The sequence below is a fragment of the Petaurus breviceps genome, unplaced genomic scaffold, assembly GCF_028583685.1.
Source record: "Petaurus breviceps papuanus isolate PSGF00001 unplaced genomic scaffold, PetGlider_PUasm1.0 38, whole genome shotgun sequence".
Lineage (NCBI taxonomy): Eukaryota > Metazoa > Chordata > Mammalia > Diprotodontia > Petauridae > Petaurus > Petaurus breviceps.
Genome location: NW_027186304.1, coordinates 64259955 through 64279362, shown reverse-complemented (window position 1 = coordinate 64279362; position 19408 = coordinate 64259955). Strand labels below are relative to the sequence as shown.

General features: G+C 35.7%; 1 protein-coding gene across 5 annotated transcripts in view; it reads left to right on the top strand.

Moving 5' to 3' along the window:
• TMEM68 (transmembrane protein 68) overlaps positions 1-19408 on the top strand; it is a 34869-nt gene that overhangs the window by 3341 nt on the left and 12120 nt on the right. For all 5 annotated transcript variants that reach the window (XR_011170659.1, XM_069099947.1, XM_069099949.1 and 2 more), the window contains 3 exons: positions 3616-4009; positions 15031-15198; positions 18297-18490. Coding sequence is in view for 4 of the 5 variants with exons in the window: in XM_069099947.1 (XP_068956048.1) it covers positions 3685-4009; positions 15031-15198; positions 18297-18490 (687 nt within the window). In the remaining variant the exon portion in view is untranslated. The remainder of the gene's footprint in view (positions 1-3615; positions 4010-15030; positions 15199-18296; positions 18491-19408) is intronic.

Here is a 19408-nt window from a genome sequence, read left to right as displayed (position 1 = left end):
AAGACTTAAATGTGTTAACATATGTAATACCACTAATGTTCATGATTCCATATTAGAGATAGAGAGAACTGAGTCTTTTTCAATTGTAAGAAGGTAATGTGCAGAAATGTGATATCCTCATTCATTGAGGAATAGAATTAATAATAACAACTAGCATTTATTTATATAGTACTTTGAGATTCACAAAGTATTTTTACATGTACTTTGATCCTCATAACTTCCTTGTGAGATAGGTACTAGTTTAGCCCTGTTTTGTAGATGAGGAAATTTAGACCGATTGGTTATGTGACCCAAAGTTACAAAACTAAGGGTCCGAGGCAGGATTTGAACACTTGTCTTCTTGATTCTAGTACTTTAGCCACCACTGTGTCACCTTCCTGCCTCTGTGTATTAAATCTTCAGATATCACTTTTCATTGATGAAGAAGAATACCAGCTCAATATGATTCAATTTAAGGTTTTAAAGTCAGATAAATAGGATTAGATAATCTGTCATTTTAACTTTTCAGTTTTTATATTTTATGACTGATTTTCCCAATATAATGGAGAGACACTTTAGTATAAGGGAACGAGCACAGGATTTGTAGTTAGAGGCCTTGGGTACAAATCTTACCTTCACTTTCTACCAGTGTGACATTAGGAAAGTCACAACCTCTCTGGTCCTCATATTTTCAACAGGAGAAGGTTGGACTAAGAGAACCTTTAATGGCCTTTCAATTTCTAACTCTGTAATTTGTAATACTGAACTATTACAAATACTAATCAGTACATATTTATTAAACATATGCTATGTGCTAGGCATTGGAAATACAAAGGGAAAAATGAAACAGTCCTTGCCTTTAAGGAGCTTACATTTCACTGGGAAGAGAGCTATGAGTAAGCAGAATAGTGAATACAAAATATATGCAATTTAGTTTCCAGGGGGACGGGCACTATTAATTATAGGCTATAAAGATGACTTATGTAGGAAGTGGCATCTGACTGAGCTTTGAAGGAAGCTAGGAATTTGAAAAGTTATAGTTGAGGAATGCATTTCTAGCATGGAGGACAGCCTATGCAAAGACACAGACTTAGGAAGTGTATGATGAATAGTAAGAAGGCCAGTTTGGCTAGAAGATAGAGTATGTATCTTCTCTAGCAGATTATCTATCCACACCTCTGTCTGTCTCTCCCTCTCTCTTTCCTTCCCTCTCTCTTCTCTTCCTCCTTCTTCCCCACACCCCAGTCTTTATCCTCTTCATTTCTGTCAGATCCTTCTCTGCTGCTTACAAATATATCTTCCCCATGCTGAAAAAAACAAAAACAAAAAAGAAACCAAAATCCCCTCACTAGGTCCAACTATCTAGCCTCCTATTCTTAACCAAACTCTATGAATGCTTCTATTTCCTTTCTCATTACCTTCTTCTAAACCCTATGCAATCTAGCTTCTGACTTCATCACTGAACTGAAACTGATCTCTGTAAGGTTGTCATTGATCTCTTGTCAAATCTAATGACCTGTTTCAGTTTCATCTTTTTTGATCTCTACAGCATTTGACTGTGTCAGCCATCTTCTCCTTCTGCATATTTCATGATACTTATCTCTCCTGATTCTCCTATCTGTCTGACTGCATGTCCACCAATTCATGTCGTGGGTCCTTTTCTGTTGTTTCTTTACACTTTTTCACTTGGTAGCTTCATTATTCCCCAACTATCATCTTTATGCAGGTGATACCCATATCTATATATCCAGGCTTAGTGTCTGTCTGTCTCTCTCACCTTGGATCACCCGCTACATATTGGACAATTTGAACTGTATATCTTATAAATACTTAAAACTCAACACAGCCAACACAACCCTCCATTTATCCTTTGCAGCACAGGCAATATTTAATAAACGGAGATGCCCCTTCATTTTAGTATCTTCTAGATTTTTTCCAAATTCTTCTAGAAATCCAGTCATAACAGGGGCTTCTTCAGAAAAATTTAAATGATTATTTACACATAAAAGAACTACTATTGTGACCTTGTCTCATAAATTGTCAAGTTTGAATTCCAGTAGCTTATTCCCAACTTCTAAGGGGCTTTCAAGAAGTCTCTTATATGTCAACAGAAAATCTTCTATGTAAGTTGGGCCAACAACCAAATGTTCTTTTATTAAATGCATGATGAATCATTTGGGTGTTAAATTGATGACAATATGCCCTTATCGAGTTCCCTTACGATCTAGCTTTCTGTGCTTTTGTACCATGACAATTTCTCCTTCTTCTTTAACCTCATGGGTATTTTTTTCTACATGATTCAAGATTCTTCAATAGTCCTACTGGGCGATGCTTACAAACTGACAGTTATTTACTTTGGTTCTGATAACTACATTTATGTACTGCTTGGATTATCCAGAGTAAGAATAATTCCAAAGCTATTTCCCATCCACAGGCTTTTACTTTTTCCATCTAGATAACTGATTTCTACAGTTCCATTTAAAATGACGTACTATCAAGTCAAGGGTACTGCCATTTTCCCCATCCCCCAACCCTTGGTGTTATATCCTCAGATTCTCAATCTTACTCATTCTACACATCCTCTCAATTGCCATGTCCTGTCATTTCTATCACCACAATGGCCTAGCCACATATACCCCCTGTTCTGTACTCATACAACCAATGCCTTAGTTTAGACTCCCATTGCTTCTCTCCTAGTCTATTAAGTTTCTTAATTGAATTCCTTGTCTTAGGTCTTCCATTGCTTTATTCCATTCTTTCCGTAACCACAAAAGCATTTTCTTTTAAAGTGCTGGTCTAAGTCACTTCCCCATACTCAATGAACTCCAATGACTCCCTGTTACCTCTACAATCAAATATAAACTTATTTCTTGTAATTTAAATCCCTTTATAGCATAGCCCCTTCCTGTCTTTTCGGTTTTGTAATGCATTACTATTCCTTTTCCCCCTTCCTCCCAGCCAGCCACATCATCCATTTTTGTGACTTTTCATTGACTGTCTCCATGCCTGGAATGAACTCCCTCCTCACCTCTAGATCTGGGAAGCCTGTATTTCTTTCAAGGCTCTTATAAAGTACTATTTCTCAGAAGTCTTTCATGATTTTCCCAGCTGCTAGTACCATTCCTCCAAAAATTACTTTACATTTGTTTTGTATATAATTTGTATGTACATATTATCTCCCTTAGAAGCTCCTTGTGGGCTGACCCTATTTTTCTTTTGTCTTTGTAGTTCCAGCATTTAGAATTAGAGTCAATAAACATTAAGTCAGCACAGTGTCAGGGACAAAGTAGGTACTTCATAAGTGCTTGTTGGTCTATTTGATTGTGTGAAGGTGAATAAAGTTCAAAAGGCCTGGAAAGGTTTGGTTATAGACAGATTATAAAGAGTTTTAAAAATCAGACAGTGGAATTTGAGTTTGTATTTTATCCTAGAGCTATTAGGGAGCCATTGACACTTCTATGTTATGAGTAGGAGTGTGGCATAAGCTAAGTCTTTAACACGGTCTACTATCTGTTCTACTATCATTAGTTCTTGGTTTTCATGAAGAAAGTAAACTATTTGATTAGTACTTAAGGAGACTAAATCATTGAGTCTTTCAATTGTAAAAAAATAAAACTTTTCCCCTCTTCTTTTTAGGTACAAGAATCATAAACTGCTGTGACTATGAAGAGAGTGACTTATTTTATCATTTTTACTTAGAGAAAAATGATAGAGAAAAATCAAACTTGTTCTGTAGGGCAGGATTCTATGCCCTATATAATTTGTCTGGTTCACATATTGGAAGGATGGATTGATGTCCAACAATTAGAGGATTATTTGAATTTTATTAACTATCTTCTGTGGGTATTTACTCCTCTAATTATCTTGATACTTCCTTACTTTACCATTTTTCTTCTCTATCTTACTATTATTTTCTTACATATTTACAAGAGGAAGAATGTATTAAAGGAAGCATATTCCCATAATTTATGGGATGGTGCAAGGAAAACTGTAGCAACGGTATGGGATGGACATGCAGCAGTATGGCACGGTAAGAAGGATTACTTCTATTTTTATGCATTTTGTATATTTATGTTGGGACTGAAGCTATATTATCATTGCATTTCAGTGATTAGGAGAATGCTTATAAATTTGAGGGCTGAGGTATTTAAATTTTTCTTTCATTTATTTGCATGTGCTTTGCAAATTTATGTGTCTCATGTGGAAAAATTTTCCTTAAGTTACTGTATCCTTTTAAAAAAATGAGCATAGTTTTCAATACACACAAGATGAAAAGGCAATACTTTAGATGTCAGAATTACCGAAAGATGAGAAAATTTAGTTATTACTAAAATAGTTTTGAGAATGCTTTGACAATGTCATTTTTACTTTTTACTTCATATTTAAAGGAAATTTAACTTTTTAAAAAACTTTAAACTTAGAAAAATCATTTTAAAAAGGCAGTATTGAATAAAATATTATACCTTAGTATCAACATTTCAATTCAATTCAAGGTGCATCCTCATGTTCTTTATATGAAGCTTTATATATTCAGGGACAAACATTTTGATGGGTTATATATTATTATTTTCAATCAGTCAGTTACCAAACTCAGGTAATAGTATAGATTTTCACCTTTAGGTTGCTGATTTTGCTTAATTCAAGTCATGGGGCCTCTCCTCAGTGAATTGTTAACATTCTTGCTCACCTACTTTTACTGCCTCAGCTTGGCCAAATGCTTGCTGTTGTTTATTGATTTTCTTTGTTATTATTAACCTGTGTAAAATTCAAAGAATTAAAAGATTGTGAACATATACTTCCCATCCTATAAATTAGGGAGTTGTACACATGTCTAGTAAAAACATCAGACAAAGAATAGATTTTGAAATGATATTGCTAGCATATTTGATTGAAATAGAAGGTTGTTTATATTTGCACACAATGAGGTGGCTGTCGTGACTAGGAATTAACACTATATGTTCCAGAAAGTCGGGATGTGGACCAGTGTGCTCTCTTGGAGGTCCAATCTAGGTTTAGTTTTCAAAGCCAAACCCAGTGGTACTCAATGTTTATCCCCCCAAAAAATTGTTTGCTGAGGAGAGAGGGGCTGTAGCTCCTGCAGAAGCAATTTTAAGTTCGCATTTCCACAAAGTTTGAGTCCTTGGATGCTGCCTTTTGGAGTTGAGATAGATGTAGGGCTGATGACCTGAAGGGAGTAAGAGCAGTAGCCCTTGCTGTGGCTTTTGTGTTTGGTTGCTTTTTTTGCTATTTGTTTTTGGGCTTTTTTCTTTTGGCCAGGCAGTCCAGGTTAAGTGACTTGCCTGGGTCACACAGGTAGAGGCTTTTGGAATTAGAGTCTTGGGCTATCTCCTTTGGAGGTTTAGGGGTATTGCCTGACACAGAACCACCTCCTATGTCTACCTCAGGATGCCCTGCTGCTTCAACTCATAATGAAGAGATAGGTCTAATACCAGAATTTTAGAGATAATTGTGTTAAAGTTTAGTATTTAGTTTCAAGAGATCATGATTTTTTTTTTTTTTTGCCTTTTTGGAGGGCAGTTGGGGTTTAAGTAACTTGCCCAAGGTTACATAGCTAGTTTTTTTTTTTTGTGTGTGTTTGTGTGGGTGTTAAGTGTATGAGCCTGGAACCGAACTCAGGTCCTCCTGACTCCGGGGCCGGTGCTTACTCACTGTGCCACCTAGCCGCCCCAAGAGATCATGATTTTATCTAAATCTGATCAGTAAAGAACCATAGGTACCATGTGTATATAATTTCTATATATTTGTAATATGAACTTTTCTATAATATTACACTCCCTATCAGGAGAAGAATAATGTGATGTATAGTTGCTCATTATTATTATATAGCCCATTGTTGATAGATTATTAAAATTTTATTTTATTTATTTTAAAATTTTTTTTTTTTGCCTTTTTGGAGGGGGGAAGGCAGGGCAATTAGGGTTTTAAGTGACTTGTTCAAGGTCATACAGCTAGTAAGTGTTAAGTGTCTGAGGCTGGATTTGAACTCAGGTTCTCCTGACTCCAGGGCTGGTACTCTATTCACTGTTCTACCTACCTGCCCCTATTTTTAATTTTTAATTTATTTATTTTTAGTTTGCAACATTTACTTACATAAGCTTTTGAATTTTCAATTTTCTCCCTCTCTTTCCTCCTCCCTCCCCAAGACGGTGTGCAATCTTATATAGGCTTTACATATACATTCATATTAAACATATTTTCACATTAGTCATGTTGTAAAGAAGTATTAGAATCAATGGGAGGAACCATGAGAAAGAAGAAACAAAACAAAATGGGAAAAAAAAGAGAAAGTCTGTATTTAGACTCCATGGTTCTTTCTCTGAATGTGGATAGCATTTTCCATCATGAGTCTTTTGAAGTTGTCTTACTTAGAGCCTTGAATTGATGAGAAGAACCAAGTCTTATGAAAGTTAGTCATCACATAATGTGATTATTACTGTATACAATGTTATTCTGGTTCTTCTCACTTCACTCAGCATCGGTTCATATAAATCTTTCCAGGCTATACTGATATCTGCCTGCTCATCATTTCTTATAACACAATAGTATTCCATTACATCCATATACCACAACTTGTTCAGCCATTCCTTAATTGATGGACCTTGGCCACCACAAAAAGAGCTGCTATAAATATTTTTTATGTGTGGGTCCTTTTCCCATTTTTATGATCCCTTTGTGATGCAGACCTATAAGTGGTATTGGTGGGTCAAAGGGTATGCACAATTTCATAGCCCTTTGGTGTTTATTTGGTCCAATTCAGAATGTTTAAATCAGGTCACAACTCTACCAACAGTGTGTTAATGTTCCAATTTTCCCACATCTTCTCCACCATTTATCATTTTCCTGTTTTGTCATGTTAAACAATCTGAGAGGTGTAAGGTGGTACCTCAGAGTCATTCTGATTTGCATTTCTCTAGTCAGTAGTAATTTACAAGTTTTTTTATATGACTATAGATAGTTTTAATTTCTTCCTCTGAAAATTGCCTGATCATGTCCTTTGACCATTTATCAATTGGGGAATGACTTGTGTTCTTACAAATTTCACTCAGTTCTCTATATATTTTAGAAATGAGTCCTTTAGGGGTAGCCAGGTAGCACAGCAAGTAAGAGCACCGGCTGCAGTTTTGGGGTGACCTGGAGATTGAATACCGGGCTCAGATACTCAGCACCACACCCAGAAATAACTGGCCGTGTAACCTTGAGCAAGTTACTTAACCCTGATTGCTTAAAAAAAAAAAAAAAAGAAATGAGGCCTTTATCAGAGACACTTTTGGTAAAAAATTGTTTCCTAGATTTCTGCTTTCCTTCTAATCTTGGTTGCATTGGGTGTTTTTTTGTGCAAAACCCTTTCAATTTAATGTAATCAAAATCATCCATTTTGCATTTCATAATCTCTCTCTCTTGTTTGGTTATAAATTCTTCCCTTCTCTGTAGATCTGACAGGTAAACTATTCCTTGCTCTCCTAGTTTGCTTATAGTATCAGCCTTTATATCTAAATCATGTATCCATTTTGACTTGTATCTTTTTTTAGGGTGTGAGATGTTGGTCTATGCCTGGTTTCTGCCATACTATTTTCTTGTTTTCCAAGTAGTTTTTGTTAAATAGTGAGTTCTTATCCCAGAAGCTGGGGTCTTTGGATTTATCATAGTAGATTACTGTAGTCATTGACTGTTGTGTCTTACATACCTAACCTGTTCCACTGATCCACCACTTTATTTCTTAGCCGGTACCGATTATGGCTTTATTATACAATTTAACAAACATCTTGTATGGCTAGGCCACCTTCCCTAGCATTTATTTTAATTAATTTGCTTGATATTCCGGACCTTTTGTTCTTCCAGATGAATTTTGTTATTATTTTTTCTAGCTCTATAAAATAGTTTTTTTGTAGTTTGGTAATTTGGTATGGCACTGAATAAATAAATTAATTTAGGTAGAATTGTCATTTTTATTATATTAGCTCAGCCTACCCACAAGCAACTGATATTTTTCTAATTATTTAGATGTGATTTTGTGTGAAAAGTATTTTGTAATTTTTTTCATATGGTTCCTGGGTTTATTTTGGCAGGTAGAATCCCAAATATTTTATGTCTACAGTAATTCCTCTTTCTATTTCTTGCTGTTGGGCTTTGATCTTTTCATCTTGACTTGGGGCCGGTTCTCAGATTCCCTGGATCCCCTTCCATGGTCCCAGATTCTGCCTGGATTCACCAGACTGTCACCTGAGTTCAATGGCAGACAGCTCCCAGTCCTTGTTCAGCTCTCTGCATAGGTCCTGCTCCACACTGAAGTTCACAGAGTCCAGTCCATCTGAAATCCTTCACAATTTCTGCTCCCAGGAATTTCAAGGCTCAACCAAGCCACAAACAGACAAAGTCTCAGCATCCCAGTCATGCTTCCTCAGTCTTCCCCTGGGCTCCTCTGTCACCTGGGCTCTTGGGCTCCTTTTCAGAAGAAGCTCCACCACCACAAATTCTCAGGAAATTCTGGCTCAGTTCTCGATTCTCTCTTCTGTAGCTGCTCTGCCACCAGATGCTGATCCCAAGAAATTCTGACTGTGCTTCTCTGGGGCTTTTCTTATATACACAACATTAGCTACTTCCTGTTTCAGCCAACCCCTTCCTGTTACATTAGGAACAGGGGTTCATACCTTCTGTTTCTTTCACAGAGGCCATCTAAGCATTTTTATCTCTGACATGACCCATCAGTATATATTATAATTTCTGTTTTTATATAATTTCTGTGGAAACAAAATTCAGTTCTACCTTACACCATTCACCTACTCTGCCAACCAGTGATATTGGCCTCCTTGCTGTTCCTTGAAAATGACACTCCATCTTCTTACTATGAGCATTTTCATTGATTGCCCTGGAAATCTCTCCTTCCTCATCTCTACAGCCTGATTTCCCTGACTTCCTTCAAGTCTTGGGTGAAGTCCCATTTTCTGCAAAAAGCCTTTACTGGGTCTTAGTTCCCTCCCTCTGAGATTATTCTCCATTTATCCTCTCTATCTTGTTGACATGAAGTACTTTGCTTGTACTCTCACCCATTAGAAGTGGGTTTATTGAGAACAAGGAATTCCTTTTTTTTTCTTTATATCCTTCCTACTTATCACAATGTCTGGTACTTAAATTCTTACTGACTTCTACACAAAGGAATTTTTCCAGATGAAGCTTACTTCTTTTTAGCAGGAAAACTCAATCCTCGAAAATATGGTTGATGATGTTTTCCTTTTTCATTCTGTTAACTCTCACTTCCTCAGTCTATCAGTATAATCCACTCCCCATTTTGAAAATCTGCTTTTCCTGTAAGAACTGAAGAGGAAAACCAATAAGCTAAATTTATGAAAACAATCAGCAATAATCAGTACATGTCTTTTCAATACGATGGCTTCAGATTGCTTTACATTTACCATTTTTTCTTAGATCCCTCTGCTTTGATAATGGTCACTTGAGAGCAAGACTATTAACTAATATAGATTGCCTTCTGAAGATAACGCCATTTATTCCACTACCTCTCTGAGGAGTATTAGTGTTCTCTCTTTTAAACTTAAAAAAAAAATGGAACAGCAAAAAGGTTAAATGAGTTTTCAAAGTCATATAGTCAGAGGAAGAGCAAAATTTAGAACCCAGCTCTTCCTTCTTTCTACTGTCTTATACATCTGGATTAGGAATTCACAAAAACATCACGTTATGATAGGATAGAGAAGAGAATTCAATATATGGAGATGGCAGATGAATAATTTTTTCTTTTGTTCTTTGTATCCTTGGGACATTGCTGAGTTATCTGATATACCAAACATTTAATACATGCTTGTGGAATACAAAACAACTCAATGTCTCTCCCCAAAATATATCCCTCGTTTTAACCTCTGCCAACACCTTTGTAGTCTTTCCACCCTCACCCTTAGAGTTATCCTCAACTCTTTCCTGTCCCTCAATCCCTTTAACCAATCACTTTCCCAGTCTTATTGAATCCACATCTACAGCATCTCTTTCATTGCCTGTTCTTACCACTCACAGGCAGTTTTCCTAGGTTAGACCCTCACTACCTCTTAACTTTACTGTTTCAATAATCTCTTATAACAAGTCTTCTTGATCTTTTCTATCCTTCTTCTGCCCATTTTTCACACATGGAATACTTTCACAATAATTTCACAAATGGATACTCCTGGAGCACAAGTCTGACTGTTGATTCCCTATTCAAATAGCTATGTGGCTCCCTATTTACTCTAACATAAAATTAAAATTCTCCTGTTTGACATGTAAGTCTCTTCTCAGTATTTCCAGCCTACCTTTCTAGGCTTGGAGAATTAAACCCTTTCATGCATTCTCCAGTTCCAGCCGAACTGGAGCAAAGCCAAAGTACTTGTTATGCATTGTATACAACATTCACAGAATCAGAGTGTTATGGGTTAGAAAGTACTTCAGTACCCACTAGTCAAGCCCACATTAGGAAAGGACTCCTCACTACATTATATACCTCGTCATTTAATTTCCTCATCTGTTAAATGGGGATGATAGGCACCTAACTTACAGTAGTGTTGTAAGAATGAAAGGAAACAGCATGTAGTGTTTAGCAGACTTTAAAGTGCTGTAGGAATACAAGCTGTTTATCGTTGTTGTTAAATCATTCCAGTCTCTGCTTGAAGACCTTCCATGAGGGGCAAACCCATTACATTTTTAGGAAGCCCACTGAATATAATTGTTAGGAAGTTTTTCCTTTTATCAGACATGAATTTGCTTCTCTGCAGTTGCTGCCTGTATGCCTTTGTATAGACTTTCTTCAGTGCTTCCTCCTTACCACCATGCTATAGAGTTCCTGGTTTCCTTCAACAGTACATGTACTGTTAGAAATAATCATCTGACTGAAAATTCCACCTGGCCATGAGTGAATTTAGAAAAAAGTTTTTTATTTCATGTCATTTCAGACAGGTAACTTGACCTCTAACCCCTTGTCAAAAAGGCCCAGGCACAAGTACACTTTTTAGTTAGTTACAAAAGCCCTTTTATAATTCATCCAGATTCAAATTTCTCGCCTTGACCCACTTTGGTCTGCATTCCAGGGTTCACTAAATCCTGCCCCTTGATTACATCTTCTCAATTACACATTTCAATTCCCTGATCATCTTCATTTTTCCTTATATTTAAATAAAGGGAGGGTCAAAAATACTCCTAGTCTCCTTCCCTTTTGTTTGCATCCCATAGCACGAGAGGATTTTCCTCAATTGCTAAGAGAATTGACAAAAGAGGTCTATCCCATTTAAGACAGTGAACCACACCTGGTTTGTCAGACCTTTTGATATATAGGAGAAGGCCTTCTATGAACAAAGAAAAGTAGTATATATGCTGGTTTTCAGGTAGCCAAACCCCCCCCCCCCCCCCACTGCCCTCTACTAGCAGTTTTGTCTCTTGACATTAGTTACCTATACGAATTATAATTTCTTTGGAAACAAAATTCAGTCATAGAAGAGACTTTTCTTGATCCTCTTAACTTGTTAACCCCATCCCTAAATTGTTTGTATTCACTTTGCATATATTTGCATTTACTTATCTGAAGATGTGTTTGCTTCTATAGAATGTAAGCCTCTTGAGGACAGACCATTTTTGTCTTTTCACCCTAATACCTAGCGCAATGTCTGGCATGCGGTAGGCATTTTTGAATGCTAGTTGAATTGAATTATACCTCCTAGTATTTCTTTGTATGTAATGGCACATATACAGAGATTCTTGCCCTATGTTTCAAACATTTTTAGATCTGAAAAGCACATTGTTAAAATGACTTGATATTCTACCATACCTATTCTTTGGTCCTCCTTTCCCCTTAAATTGTCTTAGGAAGCTGAAGAATAAATTTAGTGGCAAAGTTTACATCTGATGATGGAAGAGGTTCATAAAGAGCAACTATTCCTGTCTACCTGACTCTCATAGTTTCACACTAACAAGGAAAAAGATGGAAGGGCTTGAGAGTGGGTATAAGCCTCTTGCCCTGAAGTTGAGATGGGATTAGTTGAATGATGGAGTGAAACTATAGTTTAGATATGATTTCTTCTCTATTACATCTTCTCATTTTCTCTATCTCTGAACTCATAGGAAACCTCTACTACTGTGGGCAAGAATCCAAAATGGTAGGATATATTACTTCTTATCAGCTTTCCAATATCTAAGTGATGAGTCATTGAGATTCCAGCAAGTAAAATTATTTAGGAATAAAGAATATTCTTCTTTCTTTTCTTCTTGTGTTGGCTAGGAGAATCAACCAAACAGTATTTTGAATCTGCTGGAGGTCCTTGAAGACTAACAGTGTTATTATGCATTGTAACACTATTGAAATAAATAGCTTTTTATATAGATGTATTTAATATTTGACTTGTTGCTTAAATGAATAAAATTTGCCCATTTATGAAGAACAGTTTTAAATATAATAAAACCGTATTTGTTAAGCCTGTAAAATAATTATTCTAATATCCATTTGATAGAGCTACTAAAAATATTTAATTTTGTGTCCCTGGGACTCAGAAGAAAGATCTTTTTCTAACTTTAGCAATAACTTGGCAAGTAAGTCAGATATTTGCTGACTAAGGTACTTTTAGAGCTGTTTTAATTGGGTAATTAATTTACATTGATTCATTTTAAGAGTGAAATTATGTCAGTGTTGATATCATTTATTCTGTCCATTTCCCTTTTTATTTATTAAAAATTCTTGTTTAATTAGGGTTAATTTGTTTTAATTGCATTCTGCATCTATTCTGTATATTTTTTTAAACAAATTATGATCTCAGCTCTGAGTAGTCAGTGGTCTGTCTCTACAAAGACAACTGACTCAGGGAAATGTCAACATCAATAAGTTTTTTCCTGTCTGATAAAATGAAACTTATTTCATTCTTTATGGTTTTATTTGGTGCTTTCCATATCTAGTGCCTAACTCAAAACGAAGAAGATTTGAAAAAGCCTTTTAATAGGCTGTTTTCTACATCAAAGATAGTGAAATACCACACGTGGACACTGATATCACATGGCACTGAAGAGAACAGCCAGATCGGACCAACTTTATTTAGAGAAGATAGTTGTGAATGCAAGACAGTTGTGAAGATATTGAGGGACTAATATGCAAGGTGTCAGAAAGAGGGAAAATTAATAAAGGCATGGAAAAAAATCTCAGACTTTGTTAATGCAGGAAAAAAGGTAACCAGTATGAGTCATCTGTATGCAAAGCAGGAAGGAGACTTCTTGATGAAGGTGTTAGTAGAGAACATGAAGGCTTTCACAAACAATATTCAACAGTGAATCATATCTTTACCATCCCAGATTTAACTGAAAGATACAGATAATATAAGATCCCATTGCTATTGGTGTTTATGGATTACAGTAATAGCATTTGATTCAGTTGACAAGACTCTATCTTATAAGCTCTTTTATAGCAAGGTAACTCCCCTCCATGTATCAAGATCATTCAGGATCCTTGGAGGTTGTAGCAACAGAAATAACTTCTCAGTGATCATCTGATAATAAAGGAAGCATAAAATATGGAAATATATGGTTGTCAAAAATATTTATTTGCCACTGTGTTAGAGGAGATCCAACACAGTCCAGATCAAGGAGAAGCTCCAAGTGGATGGTGAGATCCTTCAGATGCTCCTGTTTTTAGATGAAATTGTGCTAATTGCAACAAACTCCAAAACATTATAGAGTCTCCTAGAAAAGGGCTATAATCACTCAAAAGAGTTTGACCTTTCCATCTACACAGGAAAGACCAAGTGAATGAAGAATCTCCATTGGACAAATTTTAACATACAGAAATGAATGGGTACTCCATAGAGCTTGAATGAAAGTATGTATATCTGGGACAGATGGTACAGATGAACAATGAAGTGGGCTCCTTGTTCAAAAAGAAGACAGTGAACTGGATTGATTTCAGGAAATTTCAGAGCTTTTATTGATCCCAAGCTTTTAAGGAAAGCAGAAGTTTGTAATATTTTACCTGTTAGTAGCAACATGTTAGAGAGACCTTAAACACCAGTGCTTCAGAAGAACTAATGATGAGTATCCCATGGAAACGCACATGATGGGTGTGAGCAGGCTGCAGCACAAGTGATGGAGAGTCCCAGAGAAGTGCCGCAGTAAAGGGATGTCATCAAAGATGAAATAGGACGCCATTCCTGTGTCTTAGGAACAAGGAAAAAGGAAGTAGGTTGGTTATGTGAGAGTGACTGGGGTTGATAGATGGACATCCTGACTACCCCTTGAGAATCCTCTTGATGTAGGGAGAGATCAAGGATGGCTTCGAGCATGTCGGGAATGCCTACCCCTTCCCCCTTCTTGTAGTAAACTTTTGGGAAGACATGTAGAGGAGTTACACTGGATGGGTAGGCATTGCACCATTGCAGGGAATTCCAAAATTGGAGAGGTCAGAGATCCATCTGAATATATGAGCAGTGATTTGCTGTATAGACTTTAAATCAATTATCTTGTATGTAACAAGTTACATTATGAGCTTTATGATTACAGGACTGTCTTTTGCCTCTTTTTGTATCCCCGTTGCTTAATAAAGTGTTTGGCAGGGGGCGGCTAGGTGGTGCAATGAGTAAAGTGCCAGCTCCAGAGTCAGGAGGACCTGAGTTCGGTTCCAGCCTCAGACACTTAACACACACACACACACACACACGCAAACTAGTCGTGTAACCTTGGGAAAGTTACTTAACCCCAGTTGCCCTCCAAAAAGCAAAAAAAAAAAAAGTGTCTGGCACATAATAGGCCCTTAATAAATGTTTATTGATTGATTCATTTGTATAGTAGGTAACCACAGAGGAATTGTAAGGTTTAATTGATCTTAGAATATTTTCCTTTGCATCTTAAATAGGAGTTTAAAATGTTTTTATTAATGAGTTTTAGGTTGCTAATTTATGATTTTCTTATAGGTGAGCAGTAGGGTTGTTTTAATCATATTGATAAATGTTATTGTTAAGTTGTTAAATTTGTTAATTTGTTAAAATTGTTAAATTCAATTAGCCTTTTTTTTTTCTTTTCTAACAGGTTATGAGGTTCATGGGATAGAAAAAATACCAGAAAAAGGACCAGCACTTATTATTTTTTACCATGGGGCCATTCCTATAGATTATTACTACTTTATGGCTAGAATCTTTATCCATACAGGCAGAACCTGTCGAGTAGTAGCTGATCATTTTGTTTTTAAAATCCCAGGTAAATTTTAACTGTTACTTTAGAATATTGACTTTCTGAGTGATAATGATTTAATAATAGGCAAATTTCATGGTGAATTTAAAGTTAATAAGGGCACAGTTTAGGTTATTATTTTGCATCTTATCATAGGCTGAACTGCAGCAAGAAGTAAGTTTTGGTAGTGAAAGTCTAGCTTATTTATTCATAGAGAAAATTTTGCTCACCCTAAATAACTTTGACGATTAATATCGCCATATTGAATGTGACTTTGCCTTCAACCGTTTGAAGCTTAACAGATTAATTTATGTTGGATTGACATGAATGTTATTGTCGCTAATAATAACACATTTATATAGCGCTTTTATAGCACTTTTCAAAAAAAATTTTAACACCTGTGAGCTAGGTAGTTCAAGTGTAATTATTTTCATTTTACAGATAATAAAATAGGTTCAGAGAGTTAAGTGAATTTGAATTGCTCACAATCACAGGTAGCCAGTGCCCCCTATATATAACAGGACCTATTATGTGGGGAAGAAGTGAAACAAATTGTATAAAGCTGGTCAAATAAAGCATTGCATTTTCAAATAGAATATTTTGAGTCAGCCAGAGTAGTAGTAGTTTTGTTTGGTTCATAGGATAGCCAAAAATCTATAGGTTAGGATTGATACTTTTTTGGAATAATTATGTATAACTTTATTAGGCAAGTGATTTTACATTCTCTTTTATTGAATAGTATTATATATCTATAATAGGTTATTTGCAGAATTTAAGGATGGAAGACAGACTCCTATTTTTATTACTCTTATTAACAATGGATCCTTTTTGCTTATGAAAATAATGTGGAAGTCTGTAGATTTGACATTTCTGCAAGTTCTGTAAAACTGACTTTTTAAAAAAGTGCTTACCTTTTAACTACATTTTATAATTATTTCCTACCAAAATTTCAAATGATAATAGCTGAAATTTTTTTAGTGCTTTAAGCTTTGAAAAGGGCTTTAAATAATTGATCTCATTTTATCCTAGCAACAACCCTCTTAGACAATATAGGTAATATTGTTTTGTAGATGAGGATATATAGGTTCAGGTTAAGAGATGTGCCAAAGCTCATCCGTCAAGTGTCATAAGTAGTATCTCAGGCCAGGAAAGCACAAGACCTTTTCAGGGTGTACCCAGCCCTCTCAAACTACTTCTTTTTCTCTCCACTGTCTTATATTTACTTACCTCTTAATATGACATATTCCCTCTAGAGTGCAAGCCCCTTGTCCAGACTTTTTAGTTTATGACTTTATATCCTCAGTCTGGGTCAGCTAGGTGGTGTGTTGGAGATGGATTTCTGGGCCTGGAGTCATGAAGACTCATATTCCTGAATTCAGATCTGGCCTCAGACACTTAACAGCTGTGTGACCCTGGGCAAGTCACTTGACCCTTTTTGCTTCATTTTCTTCATCTGTAAAATGATCTGGAGAAGGAAATGGCAAACCACTCTAATATCTTTGCCAAGAAAACTCCAAATGTGGTTATGAAAAGTCAGACATGACTGAAATGATTGATCCACAACAAAAATCCTTAGCCTAGCACAGTGTTCTGATTATACTGATGTATATGTTATACTACATGTTACATAGATATGTGTGTTATATGTATATAATAAATGTTGATGGAATTGAGGTTTTTCCTGACTTCTAGTGCTAGCTCCTTTTTTTCACTAAACTACACTGGCACTTATTTGAACGTAAAAATTTTGTAGACATAAAATATATTCTAGTAGCTTTGTAATTGTAATTACTTACCTTTTATTTTCAGTTTAGAGCCTGAACATTTTTTAAGAAAATACTTCATTTTTGAGAAATTTATCTATGTTTTTGACATAGCAAACAGTTGTTTCTTTATGTGGTTAATTTCTTAGCCAGATATTTACTTATAGAATCATATCCTGTAATAATTAAAGTTTCATTGCTGCTGGTTTGTAAATAACATTAAAACTTAGATTGGGGGGGCATCTAGGTGGTGCAGTGAATAGAGCACTGGCCCTGAAGTCAGGAGGACCTGAGTTCAAATGTGGCCTCAGACACTTAACAGTTACCAGCAGTATGACCTTGGGCAAGTCACTTAATCTCAATTGCCCTGCCCTCCCCCCTCCAAAAAGCAAAAAAAAACCCCAAACTTAGATTGGGTCATTTTCCTTCCTTGATGATAGTCTGTGAAAAAAGCTATTCCCATTTTACAGATGAGGAAACTGAGGCTGAGGGAGTTTAAGTGACTTCATACATAGCTACTACGTATCTGAGGCAGCATTTGAACCTTAGGTCTTTGTGATTCCAAGTCTAGCATTCTATTTTTTTAGACTGCTTAGCTGCCTAAATACTAGTTAGTGAAGGAAATAGTTAGTGCTTAAGCTGTATCTTGAAAGGAGCAAGTGATTTTGTGTGGAAAGTGCATTTAAATTGCAGGGTTTGGTCAGTGCAAAGTTAGGAAGTCAGAGAGGAAACAGGTGGGAGAGTACTATTTATTTGTATGGATATTAGAAATTTTTCTAGTCTGCACAATTTTCCCCAGCCTTTCTCATTTCCTAGCATTAAGGAAAGTATGTATTTAATAAAAATAAGCCCGTTACGCCAACTATTTTCAATTTTTGTTAGCATGTTTATTATAACTTTGTGTCTTCATGTTTTAACCAGATCTAGTTGATGTGACTGTAATGCAGTACTAGAACTTGAAAATTGGAGAGCTGATACTGACCTAACTGCCTTGATTTCATCAGAATCAAGAATCAAGTTTAGTGGTTTTAAATGTATTATTATTGACTTTTCTTAATCTATTGTGGAGTAAAATCAGCTTCAACACTTATCAGTAATGGTAGATTTGTTGTTGCTTCCTGCTAGCATGGAAGCCTTTTTCCTCCCTTAGATTTATTTGAGAAAATATTCTTTCAAATCTTCAGTTTACTAGTTTGAAAGCTTCAATATACAGTTTATATAAGTTTCAAGAGCTTTGATTGGGTGAAGTTAAAAAGTTAGTACAGAATTATAGTGAATCTAATTTTACTGCATAAGGCTTCTTCTTTTGAGAGCTGAAACAAGAAATACTTCTGATCTAGTTTAATTCTTATGTTTTTACAGGGTTTAGTCTCTTGCTTGATGTATTTTGTGCTCTACATGGACCAAGGGAAAAATGTGTTGAAGTACTGAAGAGTGGCCATTTGTTAGCTATTTCACCAGGTGGAGTTCGAGAAGCTCTTCTTAGTGATGAGACCTACAGCATAATTTGGGGTGATCGTAAAGGCTTTGCACAGGTGGCTATAGATGCAAAAGTGGTGAGTTGTGTTTGCAAAATTTATTACTAAAGTGAACTAAAGTCAACACAACTTTAAATAGTTACGATTTTTTAGTACAACAATCTAAACATTTGTAAAAAATGTAATTTTTATAAATGTGATGTGAAAATATTCCTTGAAAAGTGGGAAGATCATTTTTTTAAAAACCTGGAAATTTGGCCACCACCAGTAATGATATTTTTTTACAGTTCTAGATTTTTTCATCCAGACAGTAAAATTCTTGTTGTTCAGTCTAGTTTAGCATGTTCTTGCAATTTGGGGTAGAAAAGTGTGTGTGTGTGTGTGTGTGTGTGTGTGTGTGTGTGTGTGTGTGTGTAGACTTTAAATTGATGGATTCATATGATGTCATGCAAAGAATTGTCAAGGGCATCAGTTTTTGCCTACTCACTAGAAACAAGCAGAGAGCTTTCTCTTTACCCTTGATGGTTGTTCATGGTGGTGAATTAGAGCATCTTTGACTGTCATATACATCATGGTTTATTGTAGACAGTTTAGCATGTACATATTTAGCAAATACTTGGTATTTGACCCAGGGAAAATAGGTGTAACTGTCTGGTAAAATACACCAAAAAGACAAATTCACAGTGTACCTCTATTCTTGTAAATGTTTGATTATCTAGGATTACTTTTTTTTTAAAAGGAACATTTACAAGTACATGTAAAAAGTCATATTTAATTATTTGGTCTGATTGATTTTAGTATGTTTTCATAGGGCACACTGGCTTAATAAAAATTCTACACTCCAGTGACCTCTTCAGCTACATAAGCACAGAAATCAAATGGCAAATTGTCATATTTATTTTTGATTGATGAACAACTATATAACATTATTACGAGGAAAAATATAGATTAGTGTAATTTTAGGTATTTTTGAAGGTTTCTCAAATGAATTAATCA